The following is a 24,588-nucleotide window of genomic DNA, read 5'->3' as shown; positions in this document are numbered from 1 at the left end:
CTATAAACGAAGTAAAGAGACCTTGAACTGTTCAAGGCACTGAAGCTGCCATCCTAAGGTTACTGAGCTACAGCTGGGGTTGATGCCCAAGTAACTCCTATCTGAGACTATTAATTTATCAGTGAGCCTGACAACTTATGGGAAATGTGTCAATCACTGTTATTTCAACCCATTAAAAGTTAAGACATTTTCAACTCCCTCATGTAACTTACTCCTGTTAATCAGAAGAGCTTCTCACAGCAGCGTTTACTATCAAAATAAAATATTGTAATGAATTCTTTGAGCGCATATAGGGCTCATGCCATTACAGTGCAGAGCATGTTCTTTTGTGGTGCCTTTGTGGAGGGCTGGGGATGAAGGACAGGGTTGGCTAAAATGCTTGCACTCCTCCTGTATTGTTTCTGGGGAAAGTTCCCTGTTTGTATGGCAGATCCTCGGTAAATCACTCCCACTGTCAATTTAGCATACCTTGCATTCAAGCAGCACCGTCTGACCACAGTAAGGCCAGGATAAGGCCTTATCTTAAGAAGCCAATCATGATTTAAAGATGATAGTGGAGATGCATAAGTTATTGAAATAATTCTGATATCTTCAGAGAAGCTATATCTACTTCCTGAAACTGTCCCACTATGTTTACTCTTCTTTGGAGTGGTAATATTACTTCTAAACAAATTGTTTTCTCATAAAAAAGTATTTTAATGTCAAGTGCAGTGTTTTTGTAATGCTCACAGTGGATAAAACCTTTTTTAGTACAATATACTGAATTGTAATAAATAGCTCCCCGCAACTTTCTCAATCCATGTATGGTGTTCAGTTTAAACTAAAATATGAAGAGCAAGAAAGTGGGGAAGATTTGAAAAGAAATGTTTGTTGCATATAGTTACTACAAGAGAAAAATACGTTATTTTCTCTTTATAGAGGCATCTCTACAGCTGTTAAATTTTACTGAAGTTCTAAAATGAAACATATTATAAAGTAGCTTGTAGATAAAGGGAAACACCTTTCATCCGAGTAAAGTCTTAGAATGGCTTGTAACCTCATCACACATTTTGTATTTGAACCTAACAAGTAATCTGTAATTTTTTTTTCTTGAAATCTTCAAATTCCGTGGTCCTCTATTTCAGTGGCATTTACTCCTCATTTAGGCCACACCTGGGAGTAACACAGAACCTCTTACCTGTGTGGATTGAGGCACAAATAAACTTGGACAACACTCTGTACTTTCCTTTGCTTTTCTAAATCTACATTGCAATTATTTCTGTCATGTTCAAATTTCTATTGTGTAGTTTAAATATTGGGAGAAAGGTAATAGATCCTTGGTTCATGTGCTGCATCTCAGTCAACAAATGGGTATCAGTGGGCCAAGAGAATTGGTTTAAGTAGGCTCTTCTTGCATGTTTTTACTTGTTTGAAGGCAGGGAGTTACAAGTTTTAATTGTGCTTCATTTAAAATGCTTTACTGTTTGGGAATTTTCAATCAATTTGGGCTGTGTAGGTTTGTGCACAGCAAAAGGAGGAGACCTTGTCCACCAGAACCTGGAAGTGTCCTTTTCTGTTCCCAAGCACCAAATCTGCTTGGAACCCAGCATAGTGTTTGCTGCAGGGTAGTTTTCCATCATCATTCAGTATGGGATTTGGGGTCCATGGCACAAGTATGGGTACTGTGCTAACTAGTCCTTCGTCAAGCAATTTTGACTAAATCTGCATTGTTGTTGTCTTTAAGCTCACAATTAATGCTGAAGTAGCAGCTTTTTCCCTAACTGAATGCACACTGAACTCTCCGAAGTCAGAAGTCCTTGGCAATTTAGGAAGAGCCGTGTTTGCCAAGCCTGTGCGCCATAGTTTGGCCATCATACAAAAAGTACATTTTATGGTTCTGACCCTGTCAGCAAGATGCTGGCCTTCCACTCCCACTGTGCTAGGGAAGAGTTCCAAGAAGTGCTGAGTTATATTCGTATGCCTTGACTTATCCTGGTTTTCTGCAGAGCTCTCAGACCCGCTTTGCAGTCAGTGGGAATCACAGCCCTACAGTCACACGTGGCTGCACGTGAAATTCCTCTTTGTCCGCAGGAAATCCAACCACCATTTAAAATGAAAGTTTTGCAGGCTAATGGAGCCACAGGTCAGTGTTGCTACTACTTCGACTGGTTGTTCTGCGGACACCTAAGGAAAAAGGTGCTTCCCCCCACCTCCTTCTTTGCTCTTAATAATCACAAGGCAAAGCTGGCTGGATTTATCTGTAAGTGTTCAAAATGAGCCTCAAAAGTCATCTGGTATGTAGGGACTTTTCTGAAAATGAAGACCTACCTAACTGTTAATTGATGTCTTCATCTGATTCTGTGGAAAAAAAAAAGTGAACAAATAAGTCTTTTATCAGACTGAGATTTATACTTCTGAATGGTGATAATAGTTTTTGCTTAGAAATGGTAAACTGGTGGGCCATGGGCCAAGCGAACTTTATTTACATTAGTGGTGTAATAGATACCATGAATATTCAAGCTCTCCACTAGTCAGCATGTATTTTTGGACTGTAACTTTGGACTACAAGTTTGAGAAAATTGGTAAGAGGCAAAATACTCCATGAACTGTTTTATACTACTAGCTGCCTCTTCAACTTAAAGTATCTTTTAAACAAATTAGCATGCAAATGATTTCAAATAAATGTGTTAATAATCTGAAAAAGTATGCCAAAACATAAACATTGAATAGTATGCATTTTGATGGGTTTTTTAGCATTAAAATTCAGTAGTCTAGCATTTCGAGTAATACTTATGAAAGGTGTTTGGCTTGTTGGTGTATTCGTATGAATCTAGGACACTATGAGAACAGTCCATCTAAAAGGCCGTGCTGAAACATCTTGTGGAATGTACAGCTTTTAGATGCAGAATTGTAGGTACTTTGTGTTTTCATGAGAAAACATACATACCTAATGCTATACTGATATTAGGAGTCCTTAGTGTAAAAAAAGAGTCAATTGTATTGAAGTGATTTTGGGCATCTGGTAATTATTTAAAGTTGCAGATTATTAAAGTAAAACATTTGACAAGTGTTTCACTTACAACATATGGATAATTTTTCGTAGATTTGTGTTTTTGAGAGCTTCCATGTAGGAATTTCAATCAAAATCTGTTAAGAAAATCTCTTGACATTAATATAAAACTTGAAAAACAAATTCCTCCTCCATCTCCAAACTGTAAGAAAGAATTAAAAAGGGCAACAAAATGACAATGCCTTTGGCAGATTTTTTTTTTAATAGGAAATAAGTGTAATACAGACTCCACTTTCGAGAAATGTAACAGTTGCACAGTCAGTACACAGGGGCTCTAAAACGCAATTAACTGTAGCCCCAGAGAGCCTGCACCTGTACCTCACGTGTGCACCAAAACGCACTGGCTGCCTCATTCTTGGCCTGTGCTGAACTCCTGAACCTTGGGAGTTGCTCAGCTGGCTGCCATGTAGCCAGCCCCAGGGCATGCCAGATAGCACCATTTTAGCAATACTGTGACACAGCTGATTGCAGCAAGCGCCCAACAGTGTTCTCGGGCTTATCAGATTTACTAATACAGATGCGGCCAATGTCTTCCTCTTCCACTGAAGCCACATTGATTGAAGACTTTTTTGCTAATTTATCAGAGTTTTTGAAATGCAAACTATAGTACCTCTCTGTAGTTAGGACATGTTCTTATTTTAGCTGTAGTTGATATAGCCTTTTATCACAGTCATTCTTCTTTAAGTAACATAGTTTAATTTTATTAGGTCAGTTAAACTTTAGGTGTGCATTTATGTATTTATTTGTTGTGGTTTGTTGCTGTTCAAACAATTTATTTTCTTTTCAGTGGGATGCCATAACTGAGATGGATGAACACAATCGTCCCATTCATACTTACCAGGTATGTAATGTGATGGAACCAAACCAAAACAACTGGCTTCGAACAAACTGGATCTCCCGTGATGCTGCACAGAAAATTTATGTGGAAATGAAGTTTACCCTGAGGGACTGCAACAGTATTCCATGGGTATTGGGAACCTGCAAGGAAACTTTTAACCTCTACTACATGGAGTCAGATGAATCTCATGGAGTAAAATTCAAGCCAAACCAGTATACTAAAATTGATACCATTGCAGCTGATGAGAGCTTTACCCAGATGGACTTGGGTGACCGCATTCTTAAACTCAACACAGAAGTTCGTGAGGTTGGGCCAATAAACAAGAAAGGGTTTTATCTTGCTTTTCAGGACATTGGAGCATGCATTGCTTTGGTCTCAGTCCGTGTTTATTACAAAAAGTGCCCTTTCACAGTCCGTAACTTGGCTATGTTTCCTGATACTATTCCAAGGGTTGATTCTTCTTCTTTGGTGGAAGTACGGGGCTCCTGTGTGAAGAGTGCTGAGGAACGTGATACTCCAAAATTGTATTGTGGAGCAGATGGGGATTGGCTTGTGCCTCTTGGGCGATGCATCTGCAGTGTAGGATATGAAGAACTGGATGGCTCCTGCCATGGTAAGTAAACAGCCTTTCATGGAAATCAAATTATGATGTTATATGAACAGCAAATAGCCTGATTGTGTATTGGAAACAGTGCATCACAGTGTTAAGGAATGGTGGAAAACAGAAAAAGAAAGGTCATTTACAGTCACGATAAGTTGGTTTGTAAGAAAAACTGTAGTTGCTAAAGGTGATCTTTGTTTTGTCTGACTATAGATGCCTGCACTGTAACTGTCTTTAGATCAGCTAGTCATATTGACTCCTCTGCTCAGTGGAAATGCACACTTCAGGGCAGTACAGAGGGTGATACGCTGTGATGGACAGGTGTAGAGGCACAGTGAAGTGCCTCCGACCTGCACAAAACACATCTTAGGATGACATTAGAAGTGACTGAAAAAAAAGGGCCTATTTTTCTCCATATTTCTAAAAAGAGAATGTAGTCAGTTCAACAGATTTTTCCTATATAAGGAATTAGAGATGACTCAACCTGAATAGGCGATGCCATGGTGTGTGCTGCTGTAAAAGAGGGTTTTAAGTGCCCCTATGGTTAACATGCATTTTAATGTGGTAGAAAATCAGTAGGAATGAAGTTCAATTGCAGGAGTTTGAGTCTCTGTTCAGAATTAATGCAAAAGGTTTAAATCAAAAGTATTCAGAAGTGATTCATCACAATACTAGTTACACAGCATTACTTATACTGACATTTTATAAAGAATGATGCAAGAATATGGTAAGCTAGATTGTTTATGAAACAAGTGTCAGAAGATCAGAGTTAGTTGCTGAATGTTGTTTGCCACCTTCTTATATCTTGAAGAAATGTCTACCTTAGGAAAACTATTTTATGATTTCTTTTGGAGACTCCACACTGTGTGCACATAGTATTGCACCTTGACAATTTGGTAGAGAATTAATGATGTTTCGAATCAGGGTAGTAACTTGAAGCAAACTACAAACAGAATATATTTTCTTTACTTATCAGGAAAACATCCATGGGTAGGAGAGTGATCATATGCAAGAGCAGATAGCGTATCTTCTGCAGAATCCTCATGTTGTTCTGTTTCATTAACCCTGCCTGTGCCACTTACTAATGCACAGCTGGAAAAATTTGGAGTACTTCAACTTCTGAGCTGTACAGAACATGGATACATAGCTAAAATGTCAGAAATCCTGTGCTATGCCTGGGTAAGCGTTTGAGCTTTTGTGGATTCAATTATCTCTAATATCTGTAGAGAGTGTGCCTGCTAAGACTCATTTTCCACCTGTCAGGACAGGTAACATTTATTTATTCATAAAAGGCATGCAGCTTCTTGTACTGAAAAGTTTCCTGGTAGTTAATTCTTTTGTCACCTTCAGAAATCACGAGGATACTAAAGAACAAAAGTCTACCTTTATATTCTTTTATTTTTTGACATTGTATAATGTGTTCATGTAGATCTGGGAAGGAGAGGTGTCTTTTCTGTAACTGTCGCTTGTAAAGAAAGTTTTGCTAGCCATTGAGGTCTGCTTTGTTTCAACATTTGACTTGTGGCAAAAAGACAAAATAAAGGTCCATGTACGTAAATTACATAGATGACATTGCTATTATCTACATATTCTGGTTGAAAGCTACCGAGTTTCAATCCCAGGCAGTCTGTACAGCACCCGTAGATAGTATGGAGCATTCAGTGTACACGTCATCAAAAACTGCGCCACCAGAATGAGAGAGAATAAGTAAATGTTTAAGTATCGAAATGTGATGATTTTGACCACATACATTACTTGGTAGATTGCTGGAAATCAGTATAATATTCTACGTAAGGTCAAAAGGCTTCTCTATTAATGGTATAAGGATTTTCTTCACGATACTAATGCTCAATGGATTTCTGCCCATTACAGAAGTCATGCACTAGAAGTGTATATGAGGAATCTAACCAGTAGCCTAAGCCTAACGCCAAACCCTTCTGCTTTATGTTGACTCTATTCACTTATTCAGTTGACAGTGTGGATGTGTGCCCCCTAAATGAAATACCTGGTGTCTTGTGTATTTGCATGCTCTTATCTCTTTCCTCTAAGAGTAGGAGATTGTTTTAGGTGGTCATAGTCTAACAGAGCTTGCATATATACATTGAGATAACTTTCAGAAGTGTCTAGTTATTAAACATTTGTTCATTTGTGTTATCGCATTTTAATATTAGTACTGCTTTTCCTGAAAGTTTCTCAGAGTATTTGTCTTGTATTCCTTCACGTATGTCCTGCTAAGGACAAGCTCAGTAACATAAGGTACTTTCAAAATGGAACAGCAAGAGTTTAATTCCATTTTCCATATTCACTGATGCCCACTCAGCAGTTTTTATGCTTAACCCGTAACTCAGGAAAGAAAATATGATAGGTGCTTTTCCACTTGTTCTTAAACTACTCGTGGAGATGCACGCAACACTGGCAGCTGATTTTTTTCTTCTTTTTGTTTCACCTTTGCAGTGAATATTTGAGAATTGTGAACTGAATCGAGATTGCGCCAATTAAGTTGATACCAGTCCCCCCAAACAATGATAGTGTCCTGTCTCGAGGCTTTGCTTTTAGGGCAAAATATGAACCAGAAGTTAAGAATCAATACATCCTGAACCGGATTTTTCATGACCGTTAAAGATTAAAACATTTGAATATTACTTATTTGCTATAAAAAAACCCCTTAAACTTACATTTCAATTTCTTTTCATAGAAACAAAGAGGTGAAAGGAACATTGCTACATTTTGATTGTCTATGAAAAACTTAGGTGTGCTGACACAATCTTCTTTTTTTCCCTCATATTTTTCCCCTGCTGCCCAGTCTCATACTAGAGATCCTGTTTTTGCTGGTGTGCCATTGTCACAGTGTTGGGGGTATTCAGGGTCACCCTGTCTGTGCTCAGATTCTGTGACGTACTGGATAGGCTGCAAAAGTAAGAGAAAAGACAAGCTAAGTGGTTACTGCCTGCAAACAGGAACTAATCCAAACTGTTTAGTAACTTCTTTTCTTCCACATCAAAATAACTCTCAAAACAGGAATATTTTGTTCTGAAATCTGTTCTGGTAGGTAATTGGGTGGTGGGCAGGGTATAGGCTAGTACTTGAATATTTTTCCTATTTGCAAATGCAGTAAAATTTCAAACTATACATAAGCTTATGGTTCAGTGGGGAATAGTAAGCTCTTTATGACAAATACAGTTTATCTGTCACAGGATTTTAAAAATACATTTCTGTGTTGATATTTCTGGAACTAAGCACTCTCTCGTCATGAAGTACCAAACTGCATGGAGAATGGTGTGGTATGTTAATTTGCTTATAGTTTCACAAAGCAGCAAAAAGAGGAATGAGGAAGTTTTTGATCAATTTTACCACTGCAGTTAAAATTGTGGGATAGCAACTAAAATGAATCTTGGCAATACAGAGCAACCAAGCTGGCAATGTTTGTTATCTCGAAATTTGTTGGTTCTGTGTGCATTTCTGAGGGCATGTGACAGTTTCTTCATCTACTTGTGAGCCTAGTGGTTTTATCCATCCACTCTTGTCTGCTCTTAAGAACATCATTTAAGAATGAATGAAAGTTTGAGCAGAAGAATTGGCAACTGGGTTAAAATATCAATATTAAATATGCACATAAATGTGTCTAGAACAGGTCAGAGACCCTCTGATGGAGAATTCTTCATGAAGTCAATGGCAAAACCCACAGAGGTTTGGGATTATTCGTTTATTGTGTAAGGATTTAAATTGAAAAAATACCATCTTCTCTGAGCTAATCGTGCAACTCCATCTACCCCTTTTTGATTCAAATCTACTTTTGAGATATCACCAGCATTCCTTGCTTCCTGTGGTTCTTTAAGCATTTGTAAATGAGTTACTGCCAATTATCTGGCAGCACTAGCAGTAAATAGGAGCTGCTGGCCTCAATAAATCACTGGTACCAGTCCCATTCACATACAAGTTAATTTCAGCATAAAAGAGGGAGATATGCACAGCATTTTGATGCACATGAGTTGTAATTATGAAGTTCAAAGTGATATCTTATTAGGATTTTGCTTCAAGACAAAAGTCATGCTGGATTTAATATATTCATAATGTGCAGGGTATATCAGAGTTTCTTACACGAAAGGAAACCATCGTGACTTGGAACAGAGAGTTACTTTTGGGTTGTGAGGAAAGGGAAGATATAAATCATACTGGCTGTAGTTGATTGCAGAAGGAATAAGTATATATTTGACAGGCATCTGCACTGTAATAAGGATAAATGGATATGTTGGGAAATAAAACAAGCAGATGGTTCTTGAATATGAAATATGAAACAGGTTATGTTCCGCTTTTGGGAAAATATGAATTGCATTAACCTCTGCAAAGTCCATTCTAGTACTGCACCTCCTGCTTAGGCTAGTCACATCATATGAACTTGACTGAAGCAGTTTACTGGGTGGCTAGTAACTGAAGGCGGATTCTTCACTAATTTAATTAAAATAGGTTGAATTTATTAAGGTTATCAATTAACTATGGAAAAAAATGAATTTTATATATGGCTCTTCTGGAACTTATTCTGGAGCCTCAAACAATTAAAAGCCTTGTAGAAGAGAGGTATTCTAATTTTAAAACATTGATTGTTCATGAGAATAGTCTCAAAAAAAGTGTAGCATGGATCATAATACTTTTTTAAGTGGAATAACAAGCAGTGACAGACAACCTCACATGCTTTATTTTAATTTAAATTCTAATGAAAAATTGGAATGGAAAACTCAAATTCTTTGAACTAGGGCTGACTAAGCAGTATTGGCTTGGGATACTAATGTTTGAACACCTTTAATTGAAAATGCTTTTTTGCTACTTAAACTGAAATGTGTTAGTGTTTCACAGTTAGGAACTTCCACCTTTGCAGCCTATCTTCAGTTGTATCTTTCAGTTCATTTGGAAACTATTTTCATCTTGCAAATATGAACTAATTCCTGTTTTCATGCACATACATGTAGCATAGCTTTGCTACTGGTAAGTGGTCCACTTGCTGAGCAGTCATTTTAGAAATATGGCCAAGTGCTAACTGTTTTGTGCTCACTTACAAAAATCAAACAAAGTTCATGTTGCAGTCATAGTTTAGTTACTTTTCTGCTGGCATGAGAGAAGCAAAGAAACTTACAGTGGAATGGAAAGTTTCCTGCTGGAAGAGAGATGTGGTACTGTGTAAGGTTTAGATTCTTTCTCCTCTGAGTATTTATCTACTGGTTGTTCTTCTTGTTAGCCTGTATGCACTGAAGGAATTTGTGTAAAGGAAAAATATAGGAAGGCCTGGACTATTTAATTTAAAAAAATAAAAAGGCAAGCTAAATAAACTAAATCTTAATTTAGAAGACTCCAAATTATCTCCCAGGAGAGGAGATCTTTTCAAGAAGTCCATTCTGTAGCAGAGCCAAGGCACTTCTGTTGCAGTGGAACAGACCTTGGCAGTAAAGGGTGCAGCTTTGCAAACTCTTTTGGATAGCTGGAGGTTGGAGAAGTGGAGGACTGCTCTTTCTCCTGGTTGTTCTTTCCTCCTGTGAAATGAGGCAGGTGCTGGGAAGCGCTGTAGCAAAGCAGCCTGCTGTGGTGTCCCCTCTGCTGCTGTAGCTCGCTTCTACATGCAAAGGGCTTGATGGATGGATATAAAATATATCCACTAAAAAAAATGTTTACAAAAGGGATGTTTTGTTTCACACAGCTCATGTGATTTTGAAGAGCTTTATAGTTCACTGCTTTTCGATGGAAGTAGTTAAGATGTCTGTGACTGAGTGATACATAAACCCTCACACGTAAAGCTACACATGAATAGTAACTGTATATTTTAACTTGAATTCTCAATATGGAAAAAATGGTATTACAGTTTGATAGTTCCAAATGAAACTGGGGTTTAAAGTTAGGCCAGTAAATAAATAAATAAAGAGGGTTTTATATAATCCAAGGCTGTGCAATGTAGAAGAAGGGATTATGGCTAATAGCAATTTTAGTTAATAGTATACAAAAGCAGTTGATAACGATTGCTCAAGGCTTCTGAATGTGCGTAACCACAGATAACTTCTAGCATAGAGTCAAAAATTGGACTTTGTCTTAATCAGGAACTGTACAGTTTAGAAATAAGAACGGATTTATAGTAGACTATATTCAAGTTGTTATCTGGAGGGGAGAAGGAGATGTCTGTGATACTACTATCAAGAAGAACCATTGACCATCTTCCTAGTTACTTGGACTAGTCTGATGGGTCTGATTTTTGCCATATTCAATCACTTTGCTGTCTCTCTCTAATAAATTCTTAGGTTGGTTTCATGATTTGTGAATATTTGCAAGGATCTATCTGTTCATGCCCTTTCCTGAATGCTGGGTACCTGGTTTGTTCCTGCAAAATTTCAAGGATACATATTTGTAGCATGTTGGTGTCTTCTTTAGCGTCTTAAAACTGAGAGGGTGTCTCTTAAGTTTATTACTTGAATTAATTGTCTTTTATTTTGCTGCAGCAGAATGATGGGAAAAAATATGTGCCTAAGGGGATCTGTTTTTTGTGACTTCTGTACTAGCAGTGAAGAAGAAGTCTAACCCCTCTGTCAATTCATCTTGTAGTTCACATACAGCCCTTTATACCAAATCTACAGCCATCTGTGGATTTGTTGAGTTAAATAAATCGCAGCACATTGAACTTGACGAAATAGCTGGAAAGGCTTTGCAGAAGTGGAGACTTAGAATAACAGCAACAAAAAAACTCCCATTATTTAATTTTATGTGTCAGTAAAAGTGCACAGGCAGTAAATGAGCAAAAGTTGTCTGCATAGTCTTGTCATGTCATACTGATTTATCTTGCATTATTTCAAGCAAATGAAGAATCTTACAGGAGCCACCATGACCTGGATTCTAGCATGTTTTGTTATAATAAATAAATAAATAAATAAATTGAAGCCTTGATATATTTTTTTCCTCACTGCATCTGAATAATGTATACATACAGAACAAAGTGATTACTTCCCAACTGAGTTAAGCTTAGGAAAAGACTGTTTTTCACTTTGATTATGAAATGCATATAAAAGTGCAGTATTTGGTGTGAAATCTACTTTGACAGCACAGCAGTGATGCCAACATAGGTAAAAGAGCAAGTTCTAAACTGAAAAATCATTGCTATTTTTGGTTTTGCTGATACTCAAGTATGTCTTGCCTCAGGTGTTGTGTGGTTTGCATGTTGATGGATATTGATCTACCAGATGTTGGGCATAGGGATAGGAGCAGGATATGAGGCCGGAGGCTGCAGGTCCAGTTTACAAATCTCCTGTAATTCAGTGTGCCGGTGCATTCCCTGATGTGCAGAAGTCACTATCAAGCAACGATAAGGAGATTCAGTCATAACTGAATCCTTGGCTAAGTATAATGCTGGGCTTGCTTGCCCCAAAATAAACTTTTAAAGAAATCTACCACTAACAAATTTTAAAAGTTTGTCCAAGTTTGTGGAAAAAAACATCCCTGACAATATCCAGGTTCCTCTAGTATTGGTAGAAATGGAAGTAACAAATGCTGTTGGGTTGTAAGATGTGACAGGGGAAAGACAGGCACTAATCCTGCCTTAGAGTCCAAACCAGTGGTTCCTTTTTGTCATGGAATTCAGCTTCAAAATGTATATCACATATTAGAGATATAAAAAGAATCAGGGTCTCTTACTTCCTGAGTAATACATCTTTATTTTTTCTTTCTTTCTTTCTTGCTTTCTTGCTCTCTTGCTCTCTTTCTCTCTTTCTCTCTCTCTTCTTTTTCTGGGAAGTTGCTTGTTAAAGCTAGAGCTCAAACATTTGAGACCAATAGGCTTAGAAAATTCTCTTTACCCTTTTCACACGGTTCACCTGTACGGTTTCAGCAGCAAAATATATTGAATAGAGACAAGTTCTGCTTGAGTAAAAACCATGGCCTGCCATATTTAGGGATGTGCAAGTTCAGCACTGGCTTCTTATGTAGTGCTATGGCCATAAAAAAGCCTCCAAGTGGAAGAGAAGTGGCTGGGATTTTATTATGGATGAATGTTTTATCCTCAGTATATAAGTTTCTTCAGCTTTGTATGCTAGATAAAATGTGTATCTTAATATGCTTTGAAGAGTCTCCTGTGACCAGCACAGTGAAGTGGATAAAATCATACTGTAATAGTTCAGACCTAATAAAACTTATTTAAAACCAAACTGTCTGTATTGCCTTGGGTAGGAGGCATTCATAAGAGAAGCTCCAAAAGAGAAATATTTTTTGTGAGGAAGCTGTTGCTTGCCATCTTTGCCACTAATTGCATATATGAACTCTAGGTGCATGCCACAGTGTTATGTAAAAATTGTATGTCTTAACCCTCCATGGACACACATTTTAGCGAGGCTACATTTCTGTCATGTTAAGGGTTTGTTACCTTTGTTGTTGTGGAGACTCAGTTCATAGACTGTTTGTTCATCATTGACTTTTTTGTGATGGAGCCCTGTACAGTGAAAATAGATATAAACTAGAAAAAAAAAAAAAAAGTATAGTCCAATAAGCAGTCAGTGGAAGTTTGGAACTTTTGTGCTATAGTAGGTTATGCATTTTTATAGTTATGGGAGCTTTCAGTTGGCAATAATACAGGAAATATATGTGTGTATACATATATATATACATACTCTATATGTATACACATGCTTACATTCAGGACAAATTCTGTCCCAGAAATTCTCAAAATCTAAGAATAATTGGGTTTTATTTCTTTTTAAGAAAAAGGCAAACATGATTTTTATGTTGCTGCTTAATACAAATACTTAAATTTAGAGTTTGAAAAAAAGTAAAAATTTTTCCGCTTATTATAATATAGATGATAATATCCCTAGAAAAACTGATAAAGTTGAGTTCTAAAACCTAATCACCTATACTTCCTCGGAAGCAGGTTATTAATGAGTAGCATATTCACAAATAAACCATAAAACAGAGTCTGTAATGGAACTGTTTCCCTTGGAGATTACCTATCATTTTATTCAGTCAATTATTAAAGCATTTATGCTGAGAAATGTAATTTCAAAAGCAATCAATAAAAGGTCTCTTTTTTCATGATGTGGCCTTGGGAATTGCAAGCAGGAGTTAAGTACGTATGCAAAGACACTTTTGAAAGAACAGTTTGTCCTGAAAACTGAAAAAAAAATATGAGTTTAAAAATGTGAGCTGTGTTTGTCTTTATAGCTCTAAGACATGAGGTGAGATTTCCTTTAGCCACCTAGTTGGTCCATTTCTTCATAACATAACAGAGGCTGCTACACAGAACAGAATGGTTGAGGTTGGAAGGGACCTCTAGAGATCATCTAGTCCAATCCGCCTGCTCCAGCAGGGAATCCCCCACAAGGGACCATCTCCTTCACAAAACTTAATGTTGAAAATAATATCAAAAGTACTCGTTTTATGCAGCAAGACTGATATAGACTTTGTCAGATGGACTAAATGAGATTTTCAGGGCATTTGGTGTTTATAATGTTCATGGAAACCATTTCCTTGTCTCCCCTTTCCCCCCCACCTCCAAGAAAAAGTTTGTCACATCAAAGCATTCAAAAACCCTTGGGGAGGCTGTTCCCAAGCCTAAGCTCTTGCCAAATGAAAAATCTTTCTGGATGGCAAACGCAGCACAACTAACAGTAAGATTTATCCCCAACACGTTTGTGCAAGAGGAAGGGAAGGAAAGCTCCCATGACAGCACCCATGCCCCTCGCGGGGTGTTTCTGCCCTCCCGTTTGCCCAGTGTTGGGGTTGCAGCTGGGAGCTTGGGCCCTGGGTGGCCCCCACATGAGCAGGCAGGAGGAGGCATGAGCACAGCGGTGGGGCGCCGGGCCCCTTGCTCTGAGAGCCTCCAGGGTGCAGAAAGCTGATGCCTTCGTGTTGAAAAATGAGCGCGTGCTGGCCAAGGCTAAGCTCGCTGAAGGGCTGCTGAGTCCTCAGCTCCCATTCAGGAGGTTTTTGAGAGAAGCCGTGGAGCCTGAGGCCTCCTGGGCTGCAGGTCTCTTGGCAAAAGGAAAAAGTAGTGAGTGGGACTTCAGAAGAGGAGCTGCTGTATCGCTCCTGCGCACCCAAGTCTGAAACTTCTCTCTTTAGTCTGCACCAGTGCAGTGCTTTAGCATCTTGTGTACTCTGGAGTTTCAGGCGAAGAGCTGGAAGAGCCAGAAGTTGGAAGCTCCGTTGGGTGGGTAGCATCCAACGAGCAGAACTGTGTTTTGAATGGCACCTGTTGCTGATATTAAAAAAAAAAAAAAAAAGAAAGAAAAAAAAATTCAGGTGAACATCTGAGCTTAGCGCTGCTGTTCTGATGTGTACGTGTGTGTTTTTGTTTTGTTTTGTTATTTTTATTCTGCCTGTGCTTTTGAAAATCTCGGAGGTTTTGCCCTTGGCACTTGATTCATTACCCCATCCCCTCGTTTTTATTTCCCTGACATATGTTGTAGGCTGTTTCTGCTTGTTAAGTATCTCACTTTCCATGTCCGAGTACTCTGAACAAGTAAGGTGATGCTTCTAGTACTTCTGCTTGTTGTTTGATCTTATTATTCTCTAGCATCAGTTTTGTTGGTGCTTATATAAAAGTTTGCTTGCTTGCACATCTGTCAAATCTTGGTGAATTTTAAATCAGTACCTCAGCTCAGATGTCACGTAATGTAGATTTATTCAAAGAATCTCATTTAAATATTCAAGTGTTTACACACATTTTGTGCACTCCTTTGCAGTATCACAAACCTAAAGGCATTGGATATTGGCATTCTAAATAGGAAGTAAAAAATATGAGGTACATGACCTGAAGAAAGAAAATTCCAAAAACTTATGAATCATACATATATTATAATATATTAAAAGTGAGGTGTATCCTAAGAATCTTATTTGTTAGGTAATCTTCAGAAAAATCTGGCGACAAGTTTGCTGCTGTATCCTGAAGTTCTTGCTTTCATTCTCTGTCTAGGTTGATCACCAGCAGGTTGCTTTCCGTAAAGGTTTTCTGGGTTGTGTTGGTTAAAAGAAAATTATTTTTTCTAAAGTAAATGGAATAAAATAAACTCTCTGGATGCTAATCAGTGTGATAAACTTTCCTGTGTGCGATTTGAGGTCAGTCTGAATGCAGTCAATACATTTTGTGCAAACCTGATATTTTTACCTAGTTTTTAAGACTTAAATGTTTAGAAACTTCGAATATGTATACGTTCAATTCTGTACTGCTCTAAGTAGTAGTTGTGCCTGGGCTTTCAGGGGAAATGATTTCATTTGATTGTGTGCATTTGTCTATATTTTTTCCTGTTATTTGTGTTTCACCTCCTATGTAATTTTATTTATTTATTTTTCCCTCATACTTGTGTATTATTTTCCACTCGATTTTATGTAATCATTTTAAAATTAGTTATTTGCTGATTTCTACTAGTGAAAATGTGCCAAGAAATTTGAGTCTGTAAAAGGGAAATACTTTATTTTCTTTTCCTTGAGGAGTACTTAATTTCTGTATCCCCTTAAAAATTTTTAAGGATAAAACACTTTCTAAACACTTTCCTCTTACTAACTAAGATGTAATTATTTGGCTTCTCGTTATGAGAAAGCTATTATATCTTGTTGGAATTCTTGTATTTTATTAGTCCCCCTCGTAAAGCACAATTCATCACATTTCAGCATGCAGATAATACTCGAATATGCTGAACCCCATGACTGCTGATTGTAAAAGATAGATCTGCAGTACTTTAGGGCAACCTAGATTTGTACAGTGCATAGAAAAAGAGTTTTGAGAGAACATAAGCAACAGAAACTAAAGTTAATTCTTGATGGCTGCTCTATATTACCTTTCCCCTACGGATTAATACTCCATTTGTATTTTGTGTTGATAAGGTTTTCAAGCAGCGCTGCAAGCTGTTGTTTCCTGCTGGTTTCATAGCCACCATTTGGATTAGTTGTGTCCTGCGGCTGCTCTGGCCAAAAGGCAGCAGCTCATTCCTGAGCCAGGCTACCTGCTACAGCAGAGTGTGTCACGGTTGCTGCAGGCCCCTGGAGCACCTCTCGGACGCCCTTCTCTTTCTGAGCATCTCCCGCCTTCATCGCGCTCTTCAGCTTCCTGTCCGGCTGGCCATGCGACTTGCTGCTCCCTGCACCTCTTCATCACTGGCTTGTGAAGAGCCTTCCTCCTGTCCGTTCTGCTGGTTACCAGCCGTCGAGCGCTGACTCTGGGCTGTCTGTCGTCTTTCTTACGAGTTGTTATAATTTAAGCAAAAAAATACTGGTTTTGGTGCTTGAGGTAGCTATAAGTGGCAGAATTGAGAAAGGTGCAGTCTCAAAAATTGCCTCAGAGCTGTGAGCTCTCTGATGCAGTGCGGTAGTATTTTAGGTGATGTGCTGGAAGTCCTTTTCTTGCGTTTTTCTTTTAATTTATTTTATTTTTAACCATTCCATCAAGTCACAGGAGAAAAATTCTGTTAAGTGTGTTGGGAGGGATCCCGAGTTCACAGAAGGTAGCCATCCTAGTGATGAAAGTGTTTCAACCAGTCATGCCTGTGAAGCTCTCTAGCCTGCAAAGTAAACATCGCAGCAAAGGAAGATGATCTGTGGAAACTGAGCCCCTGCAGTAAGTTTATGCTATTCTAGGGCTGTGTCTGCTAACGGCAGAATAAATTATGTAAAACAGGTCTCATACCTACCAGCAAAACATCTAACAGAGTCAAGGACTGCACTTGAAATGTCTTCTTTAAAGAAGCATTGCTTCAAAGGGATAATGATCAAAGCATGAATAAATTCCCAAAGGACATGGAAATATATGCATAGAGGGCTTATACTCCAAATGCTAACAATGAATGTTTGGTTATTTGGTATCTAGTTATTATATAATAATAGTTAGGTATGTGAAACATCTTAATTTTGCAGTGACAGCTTGACTGTATTCCCAGATGTTAAATATTTCAAAGCTCATCTTATATATATTCATAAACAAGATGAAAGTGTTAATTCTAATTAAAATGATGCATAGTTCAGTAGCAGCCCTAATAAAGTCCCTGTGGAATACTAAATTTAATAGCAATGCATCTTCTATATAGAGTCAAAATTCAGATTTCAATTTTAGGGTAAACTAATTTTCATAGAAAAATTGCATAGTCAAGATTTTTTTTCTTTATTTTTGTCCTAAAGTTCTTCGAGTTTGAAGTATTTTCAATATCTGAACCCTGACTTGCTGAGTCTTCTTATGTTCTGAAGATTTCAATTCACTTAGGCAATGGAAATTTAAACTATAGCATGTTTTTGATCGAATTGCCAAAACCATGCTAACATCATTTCTAACAAGTTTTATAACAAGTGAATAATTTCTGGGTTGTGTGTGGCTTTCCATACAGATTTTCACCAGATTTTTCACCCCTCGCCTATGACATGCTTGCATAGACTGTGTTTGAACATAAATTTCCCAATGTTTACTGAAATTCAGAAGTGTTAGTGAGAAGCCCCCAAATAAACTATTGTTTGGTCTAGGGAAGACTGGCTAGGTCCCTGCTGCTAAACTTTATTAGATTTTTCTTTGGTGAATGGTGAAAAGGCATTGTCATGAATTTAGTTAAAAAAAGAAAAAAAAAAAAAGGCGTCTTCATGGACATGGATTTGGTTATAGGAATGGAAGCCCAGTGTATTTGCAGTCTATGCAGTGAATTAGTGTGTCTCATTGGAAATGAATCTAGTGCAAAATGCAGATCAGCATCTTCTGTATAAAGTACAGCAAGACTATTATACTGCTGTTTTGCTATCAAATTAGTGCCACTGCCATAGCCTTTTAGAAAATTGGTGTATTAAACACCTGAATTATTAGACTTCATGTCTTCATTTCTTAACCAGCAAAGTCTGCAACTGTGTCTGTCAGTTCATGTTACAATTTCTAAAATGAAAGGACAAGACCAGAGAAGAAATAATACACAGGTATAGCAAAAACTTTTTAAAAAAATTATTTGTTTTTCCAGACAACATGAGCTGTAGAGAACTTTGCAAAGCCTTCCTTATGGAAGAGTTTTCAGCTTATCCTGTTTGAAATGTAGTTGCCCTACACAGAAAAAATCTCACATATAGCCTAAAAATTCTGTTTCACAACTCTGAAATAGAAGAAAGCAGGAAACCTCTTGAGAAGCAGATAATCCTCCTGACTCTGGAGGACTGCATGTGCTATGATAGATGGCAGCACAAAATGCTAAAACAATTAAATAATTGATAGTGCTCTAACAGTGTTTAGTAATTGATAGCAATATGTATGGTATGACTATAATGGGATAAGGATAATATAATGAGATAATTCATGTTACATGATCATGACTGAAGAATGATGTGAGACTATTAAAATGTTTTCTGTCTTCTGTACTATGTGTGGTGATGATTAGTTAACACTGAACTTTTAAAGGATTGTACAGTAAATAACTATGATGCAGAAATTGGTTTTTGATGTTTTAATGGCTCAGAGGCATAGGCTTTGCTCTGATAGCAGGAGTGAGGCAGTTGGGAAGCAAACTGGGAATCTTATTTCTCCAAGCAAAACACAACCAAAACTGGCCAGTGAGTGTGAAAGTGCGTGATTAAAATGTACTTACTGTGGCCTGTGTAGAAATGTCAAGAATCAGTTCAAAACAATGCAAGTTACATTTTTCAGTGCATTTAGTAAACACTTTCAACAGTCATTATGGTACACAATGTTCAAAGTATGTTTCAAATGAAAAAGCTAGGAAAATACAATGCACCTCCTTAAGTGAAATTAGTATGCAATGGAAATGGAAAATGTAGGGTTCTTGCTTGTTAGAACAAGAACATACCAATATAGTTGTACATATAGTCATGAAGAGACATGAAAGCTGCCTTTAATGAATCTGTATCTTAGTTTTGGCCGTTTACACAAAATGCAAGTTGCGTGGCCGCCTTGTTTTTAGCTAATCAGGCCAGCAGCCTTCATGCACGGCCTTTGGTTGCTACTGTTGATTTTTCTAATATAATAGTCAAGATGAACCTGAGGATAAAGCTACTTCATTTAGCTAGGTTCTTTAGTATTTTTACTTTTCATTGTAGCAAATGTTCTTCAGCATTTTTGCAATCTAACCTTGAGTTATGACCCAGTTCTGGATCTAACCCCACCCAACATGTGTGCAAATACATGTTACTGTAGTCTCGAGTTTTCAGTATCAGGCCACTTAGCTGCTAGTAGCTGTGGGTAAGAAGCTCTTTTGGAAGGATAATGCAATTCAAGGATTGTGAGTAAGGCTGTCATTGTTTCAAAAGAAAAATAGTGGCTAACTTTCATTATGCTCATGTAAATCGGAATGAAGTCGAGTGAGTAATTGTTAATGTGTGTGTGCAAATACAGTTAGAAAAGAAAAATTAGTCATCAACTTCACATATGATAAAATGCTTGCATAGGTTCAGATTAAAGTGTGGACAGCACTTAAAAAGGATGGGCAGGCACAATACTTTCATAATTTGCCATTAGTGTGTTTTAATACTTGTGCAGTGGCTTTTTATACAGGCTTTGTCTGGTAGGTATGAGCAATATATCAAGCAAAATTGTAGGAAAACTGTTTTATAACAGCTCAGGCAGTCTTATACTAGCAATCTAATACTTACATGCAAATGTATTATATATAATGACACTTTAAGGAAGTGCTTACCTTGTGATATGTTTAAATTCAGAAAGCTATAGCAAAAGCTAAAGAAATAGAGAACCTTTTATAAGCTGAATTCTTCTGCTCAAGGAATAAGTAGCCTGATTGTATGAGAACAAACTTAAAAACAATCCCCTCAGGTTCCAGGTTGTATGAAAAGAAGTAATCGCAATGTAAATCAACAGATCTGCAAATAATTGAGGGGCTGCTCTGTATGGGCCTATTTTGTTACCTGCAAAATGTAGGTCAGGTTAATTACCATAGCCTTTGCAAAGAAATGCCTCTTCTGTATTAAATGTAAAAATTTTTCTTGCAAGCCATCTGCAGGTAAAAAATATATTTGTAAAATATATTACTTAGTCTAATGATCCAAAACGAACCGTTTCAAAAAGGCAGCACTGGGACTGCTCTTCCCCAGTGACTGTTGAATCAGAATCGCTTTTTGTGGTTGTATTGCAATGAAATAATCATCCTAAGAAGAACTAACTCCTTGTATTACAATAAAATAATAATCCTGGGAAGAACTAACTCGTTGCACCAGGATTATGCCGGTAACAGGATGATAGTAGCTTTGTGGTCATCTCTTCCTAGTAAGTCTGAGAAACGTGTATCCGCCTGCCCTCCCCTCTGTGTAAAGATGCAGCCAGAGCGGCGTAGAGCAGAGCATCCTCCCCCCAGCTGGATGCTGACCTGCTTTCCTGGGCTTCGCCGGAGCTGCTGGCGCTGCCAGAGCGGTTGGCACCAAGGAAGGATGAGTGTCCCAGGGCCCCGAGCAGCACGAGTGCTCGTGTGCACCACGAGGCCCCTTGGCTACTGGGCTGTGGTGCCAGCATGACGCAGCGCGTGGCCCATCTAAAGCATTCTTGGGCATGAGGAGGACGGAGGGGGCATTTTGCACTCTTCAAGGCCTGTATAATATGATTTGTGTGCCCGTGGTGGTGTTACAGCGCAACTGCACTTTGTGGTGCGTGGACGGGGTTTGAAGGCACTGCCATGGAGGGAAGTGCCAAGGCCTGATCTTGCCCGTGAGCCCACACTAGCAATTTAAACACAGACTAGCTTGGCTGTTTGGGAACTGGTGTATTTGTGTGAACTATTCCTGCTGCTCCTAGCCATAGCTGAGTCAGTAAGGAGCCAAGTTGCACCTCCTGGATACCAGCACAGCCACTCGCACGTAGGCCCAGGCACTGCCTGTCTCTCAGGAGCAGTCTCTGGAAAAGAACTCCCCACACAAGCACAAAGTTTTGCCTCAGCAGGCAAGCAGGAAGGAGCTAATACCATGGGAAGTAAAACCAAGGGGCCATGGACCCAGAAGTTAAATGGCGAACTAAATTATTTTACAGTGTTAACAGATGTTTTATTTATTTACTAGTCTTTTTCCCATCACCTGCCACATGACATAACATTACTGAGTACCTAATATTTTCTCAGCAGGAATCAAGCTACCTGATCTCTCAGTTGGTATATTCTATCACCAGCTTTACTGGTTAATGTATTTTCTTCCATAAATCCCTGTAGGAGAGATTGTTAATTACTAGCTCTTCTGCATGCAGGTGGCTATTACTCCATAGCAAGACCCTGCTGCATCATAAGCATCTACAGGCACATCATGGAAACCTCCCTCTCTCTCCCAAATCAACTTCAACCCAAGAATTTTCATTGCCCTAAACACATAATATGCTACTATACCTTGCAAGTCCCTTCTTAGCCATATGTTCAAAATATGTAACCCTGATACTGTACTGTTTGCTCCTTCAGTTTTGAAGGCTGTTACTCCATGAGGTTAAAGTGGCAGAGCACAAGTGTTTTCTGAGAAGGAAAAGGTGAACTGTGGTGGGCATCTTTATCTTCCCTAAGCTCTGCTGGACATCAGTGGTGTTTATATATGCTTTTTATTTATTTATTTATTTATATGGCTTGCAGATAAGTTAGGTCCAAAGGGTGACAGGTGGAGTCTTGTCAGGCCCATGCATGCCCGTTCTGCTGGCCTTTTTTGTGACTATTGTCTATCAAGCTGTGTGATCTGATCCACTTCTTTCTAGTAGTTTCAGACTACTGATGTAATTTTATCATTTGCATAAAATAAGTCTAACAGGTATATGTTACAAAATAACTTGTTCCCCGTCCAAAATATTTCGTAACGTGTCTGGCTGCAGGAGAAACAGACTCAGTTTCACAAATAACTTTTCATATTATGGAAGGAAAGGAAAAGTATCACTTTCTGAGGGATGCAACCAGGAACCATCTGCCACATCTCTTAAAATATCATTCAAACAAGTTTTTGAGCTCCTCTAGCCCAAAGACATCACTTTTATTTTGTAGATATAAGTTAGATGGGCAATCTGTCTCAAGCCACTCTCCTTGCTTTTGGTAAGGATTAAAATTAATTTTTGCACAGGTAGCAGTGGAAATAGGAAATTAAATAGAAATGAAAGCTTAGTGGCAAATAAAAAACCACTTGAGTATGAAACAAAGATATCCATTAGTAGTGACTGCCTAAATTCTGTCACAATGCTGTCAGTATGAAGCCCAGATTCATATTAATCATGCAAATCAAAATTCTTAGCTATGCACTACAGTTTTTCTAGTGCAGCTCTGAAAAGGGAATAGAACTTTTTAATTATAATTATTTGTGCTTATATAAATTTTAATGTAAGCAGAAAGCACTGAACCATTTTACCTTAAAATATTGTATTCTCCTGATTAAGGTGTTTTTAACCACAGTACGGTCAACTGTGGAACATGTCGTTTAAAGTTTTTTATTTAAGTAATTGCCAATCTTGTAGAAATAATCATATAATTTGTAAGGAATAGCAAACAAGGATGAAATCTACAGGATAATTTACAGTTCTTAGAAAAAGAATTACTAAAAAGGGGATTTTCTTTTGAGGCAGACCTGTGAGAGTGTTGTCCTAATTCCTGATTCATGAGCTTTCTTACCCTTCAGTAATAAATCGGGTAAACCTGAAAGAAGTTGAGGCACAACAGCTATAACATAACCTATTGATTTTTTTTGACCAAATCTCTGTCTTGGCAATTTTTACAATTGCCTACATGCAGAAAAATGGTGTAGTTACTAAACAAGCAATGCAGGTAAATCCTTCTTTATCTAAACATTAGCAGAGGAATTTAACCTGAAGCACAGCTTGATCCAGGAGATGAACTCAGTGAAACTTTTCTGTTACTTTGGAAGTAAGTAGTAGAAATAGTACAGATATGAATATAGTGTTTATCTTTGTTAACTTTTGTTTTTTGATTTTTGTTTTTCACCTCTGTTCTCCCCAGCCTTCTTGCCGTTACTATGCTTCTCATTTCTAAAGGGGTGCCTTGGTGCAGGAGGAAGGGCACTAAGAATTATTAAGGTAATAATAGATGGTTCCATTCACAAACAGGACTTGCAGATGTAAGGAAGCTGTAGCCTCAATTCTACTGTGAACAAATAGAGTTTGCAGGTATCTTGAAAAAAAGGGCACTCAAGGAAAAATATCTTTTAATATTGTAATTCAGTGCTGGTGATGGTTGGAGAAGGACATGAAGTCTTAAAAATAAGAAAGAATAGTACCCCTCTGTGGACCAGAGTTAAAATCTTCTACTAGAAAATGAAATTGTTTACTCTTGCTGTATTTCTTCAAGTAATTCCTGTTGTTTCTGAAATGCTACCGTACTGCTGTATTTTGAGCCCCATGGAGCATTCATTCTGCGTTTAAAGTCTGTGCTGCAGCAGGGTAGAAGGGAGAGAAAACACCGTTTCTGTATGTTATCTTGACAACTGTTCCATTTGCAAACTGTTTTGTCTTCAGCATAGCGTTACACTAAGCGCTTTCCTGTTCCTGATGCTTTGTGGCATTGTTGTTAGCTTTATTGGCTTTGAGCTCTTAAACTTTAAAACAGTTTGAATCAGGTCTTAATTACTGTTAATCTCTCTAGCTGTATTGTCACTCACACATATACACAGTGCTGCAGCATGTGAGCAGGCAGTGCCCTCTGCTCCCCTGTGTGGTTCACGGAGACGCTCTGGCTCCTGGAGCCAGTCGTTGAGAGCAGGAGAGTCTCCTTTGACTGCAAAGAAGATCCTTGAGGAAAGCTTCATGAGGCCAAAGTTAGCTTCTGTCAGGAGCCTCTTACACCACATAATTGGCAGTATGCTGAAATTAAAAAGAAAGGCACAAGTGAATGCTTTTTATTTATTAGCACCCGTCTCTCGGATGTTTCACTCTTCCTTCACTCTTGGTGTTTAAATACTGTCAAGATGTTACATTGCAAAACATCATACCTCACCGAGGAAGGTGGCTGTGGTAGAACTTGCCACGGCCGGGGTTCACAGCACAGGAGGGTTTATTCCCTTCTTCCTTGGGTCGCCCTGTTCTCTTCCCAGGGAGTATCCATGGGCAAAGCCTTCCTCCTGCCTGCAGAGCTGGCCTGTCCATGTCAGCAGGAAGCAGACTGAGCTCCAGCTGTCAGTCGCTTCCCAGCCAGGCAC

At 38.3% G+C, this 24,588-nt stretch overlaps 1 protein-coding gene across 4 annotated transcripts in view; it reads left to right on the top strand.

Annotated features, from left to right (window-relative positions):
* EPHA6 (EPH receptor A6) overlaps positions 1-24,588 on the top strand; it is a 483,151-nt gene that overhangs the window by 108,379 nt on the left and 350,184 nt on the right. For 2 of the 4 annotated variants that reach the window (XM_088533408.1, XM_088533399.1), the window contains exon 1: positions 3,748-4,500. In XM_088533408.1, the coding sequence (XP_088389534.1) occupies positions 3,783-4,500 (718 nt within the window). In that variant the 5' untranslated portion in view covers positions 3,748-3,782. Of the gene's footprint in view, positions 1-3,747; positions 4,501-24,588 lie in introns of those variants that run through there. The other 2 variants (XM_088533416.1, XM_088533422.1) reach the window with 2 other exon arrangements.

This window comes from Tinamus guttatus, unplaced genomic scaffold (genome assembly GCF_059628265.1).
Source record: "Tinamus guttatus ecotype Peru unplaced genomic scaffold, ASM5962826v1 Tinamus_guttatus_pri_ptg000035l, whole genome shotgun sequence".
Taxonomy (NCBI): domain Eukaryota; kingdom Metazoa; phylum Chordata; class Aves; order Tinamiformes; family Tinamidae; genus Tinamus; species Tinamus guttatus.
This window is presented reverse-complemented; position numbering and strand designations above follow the sequence as displayed.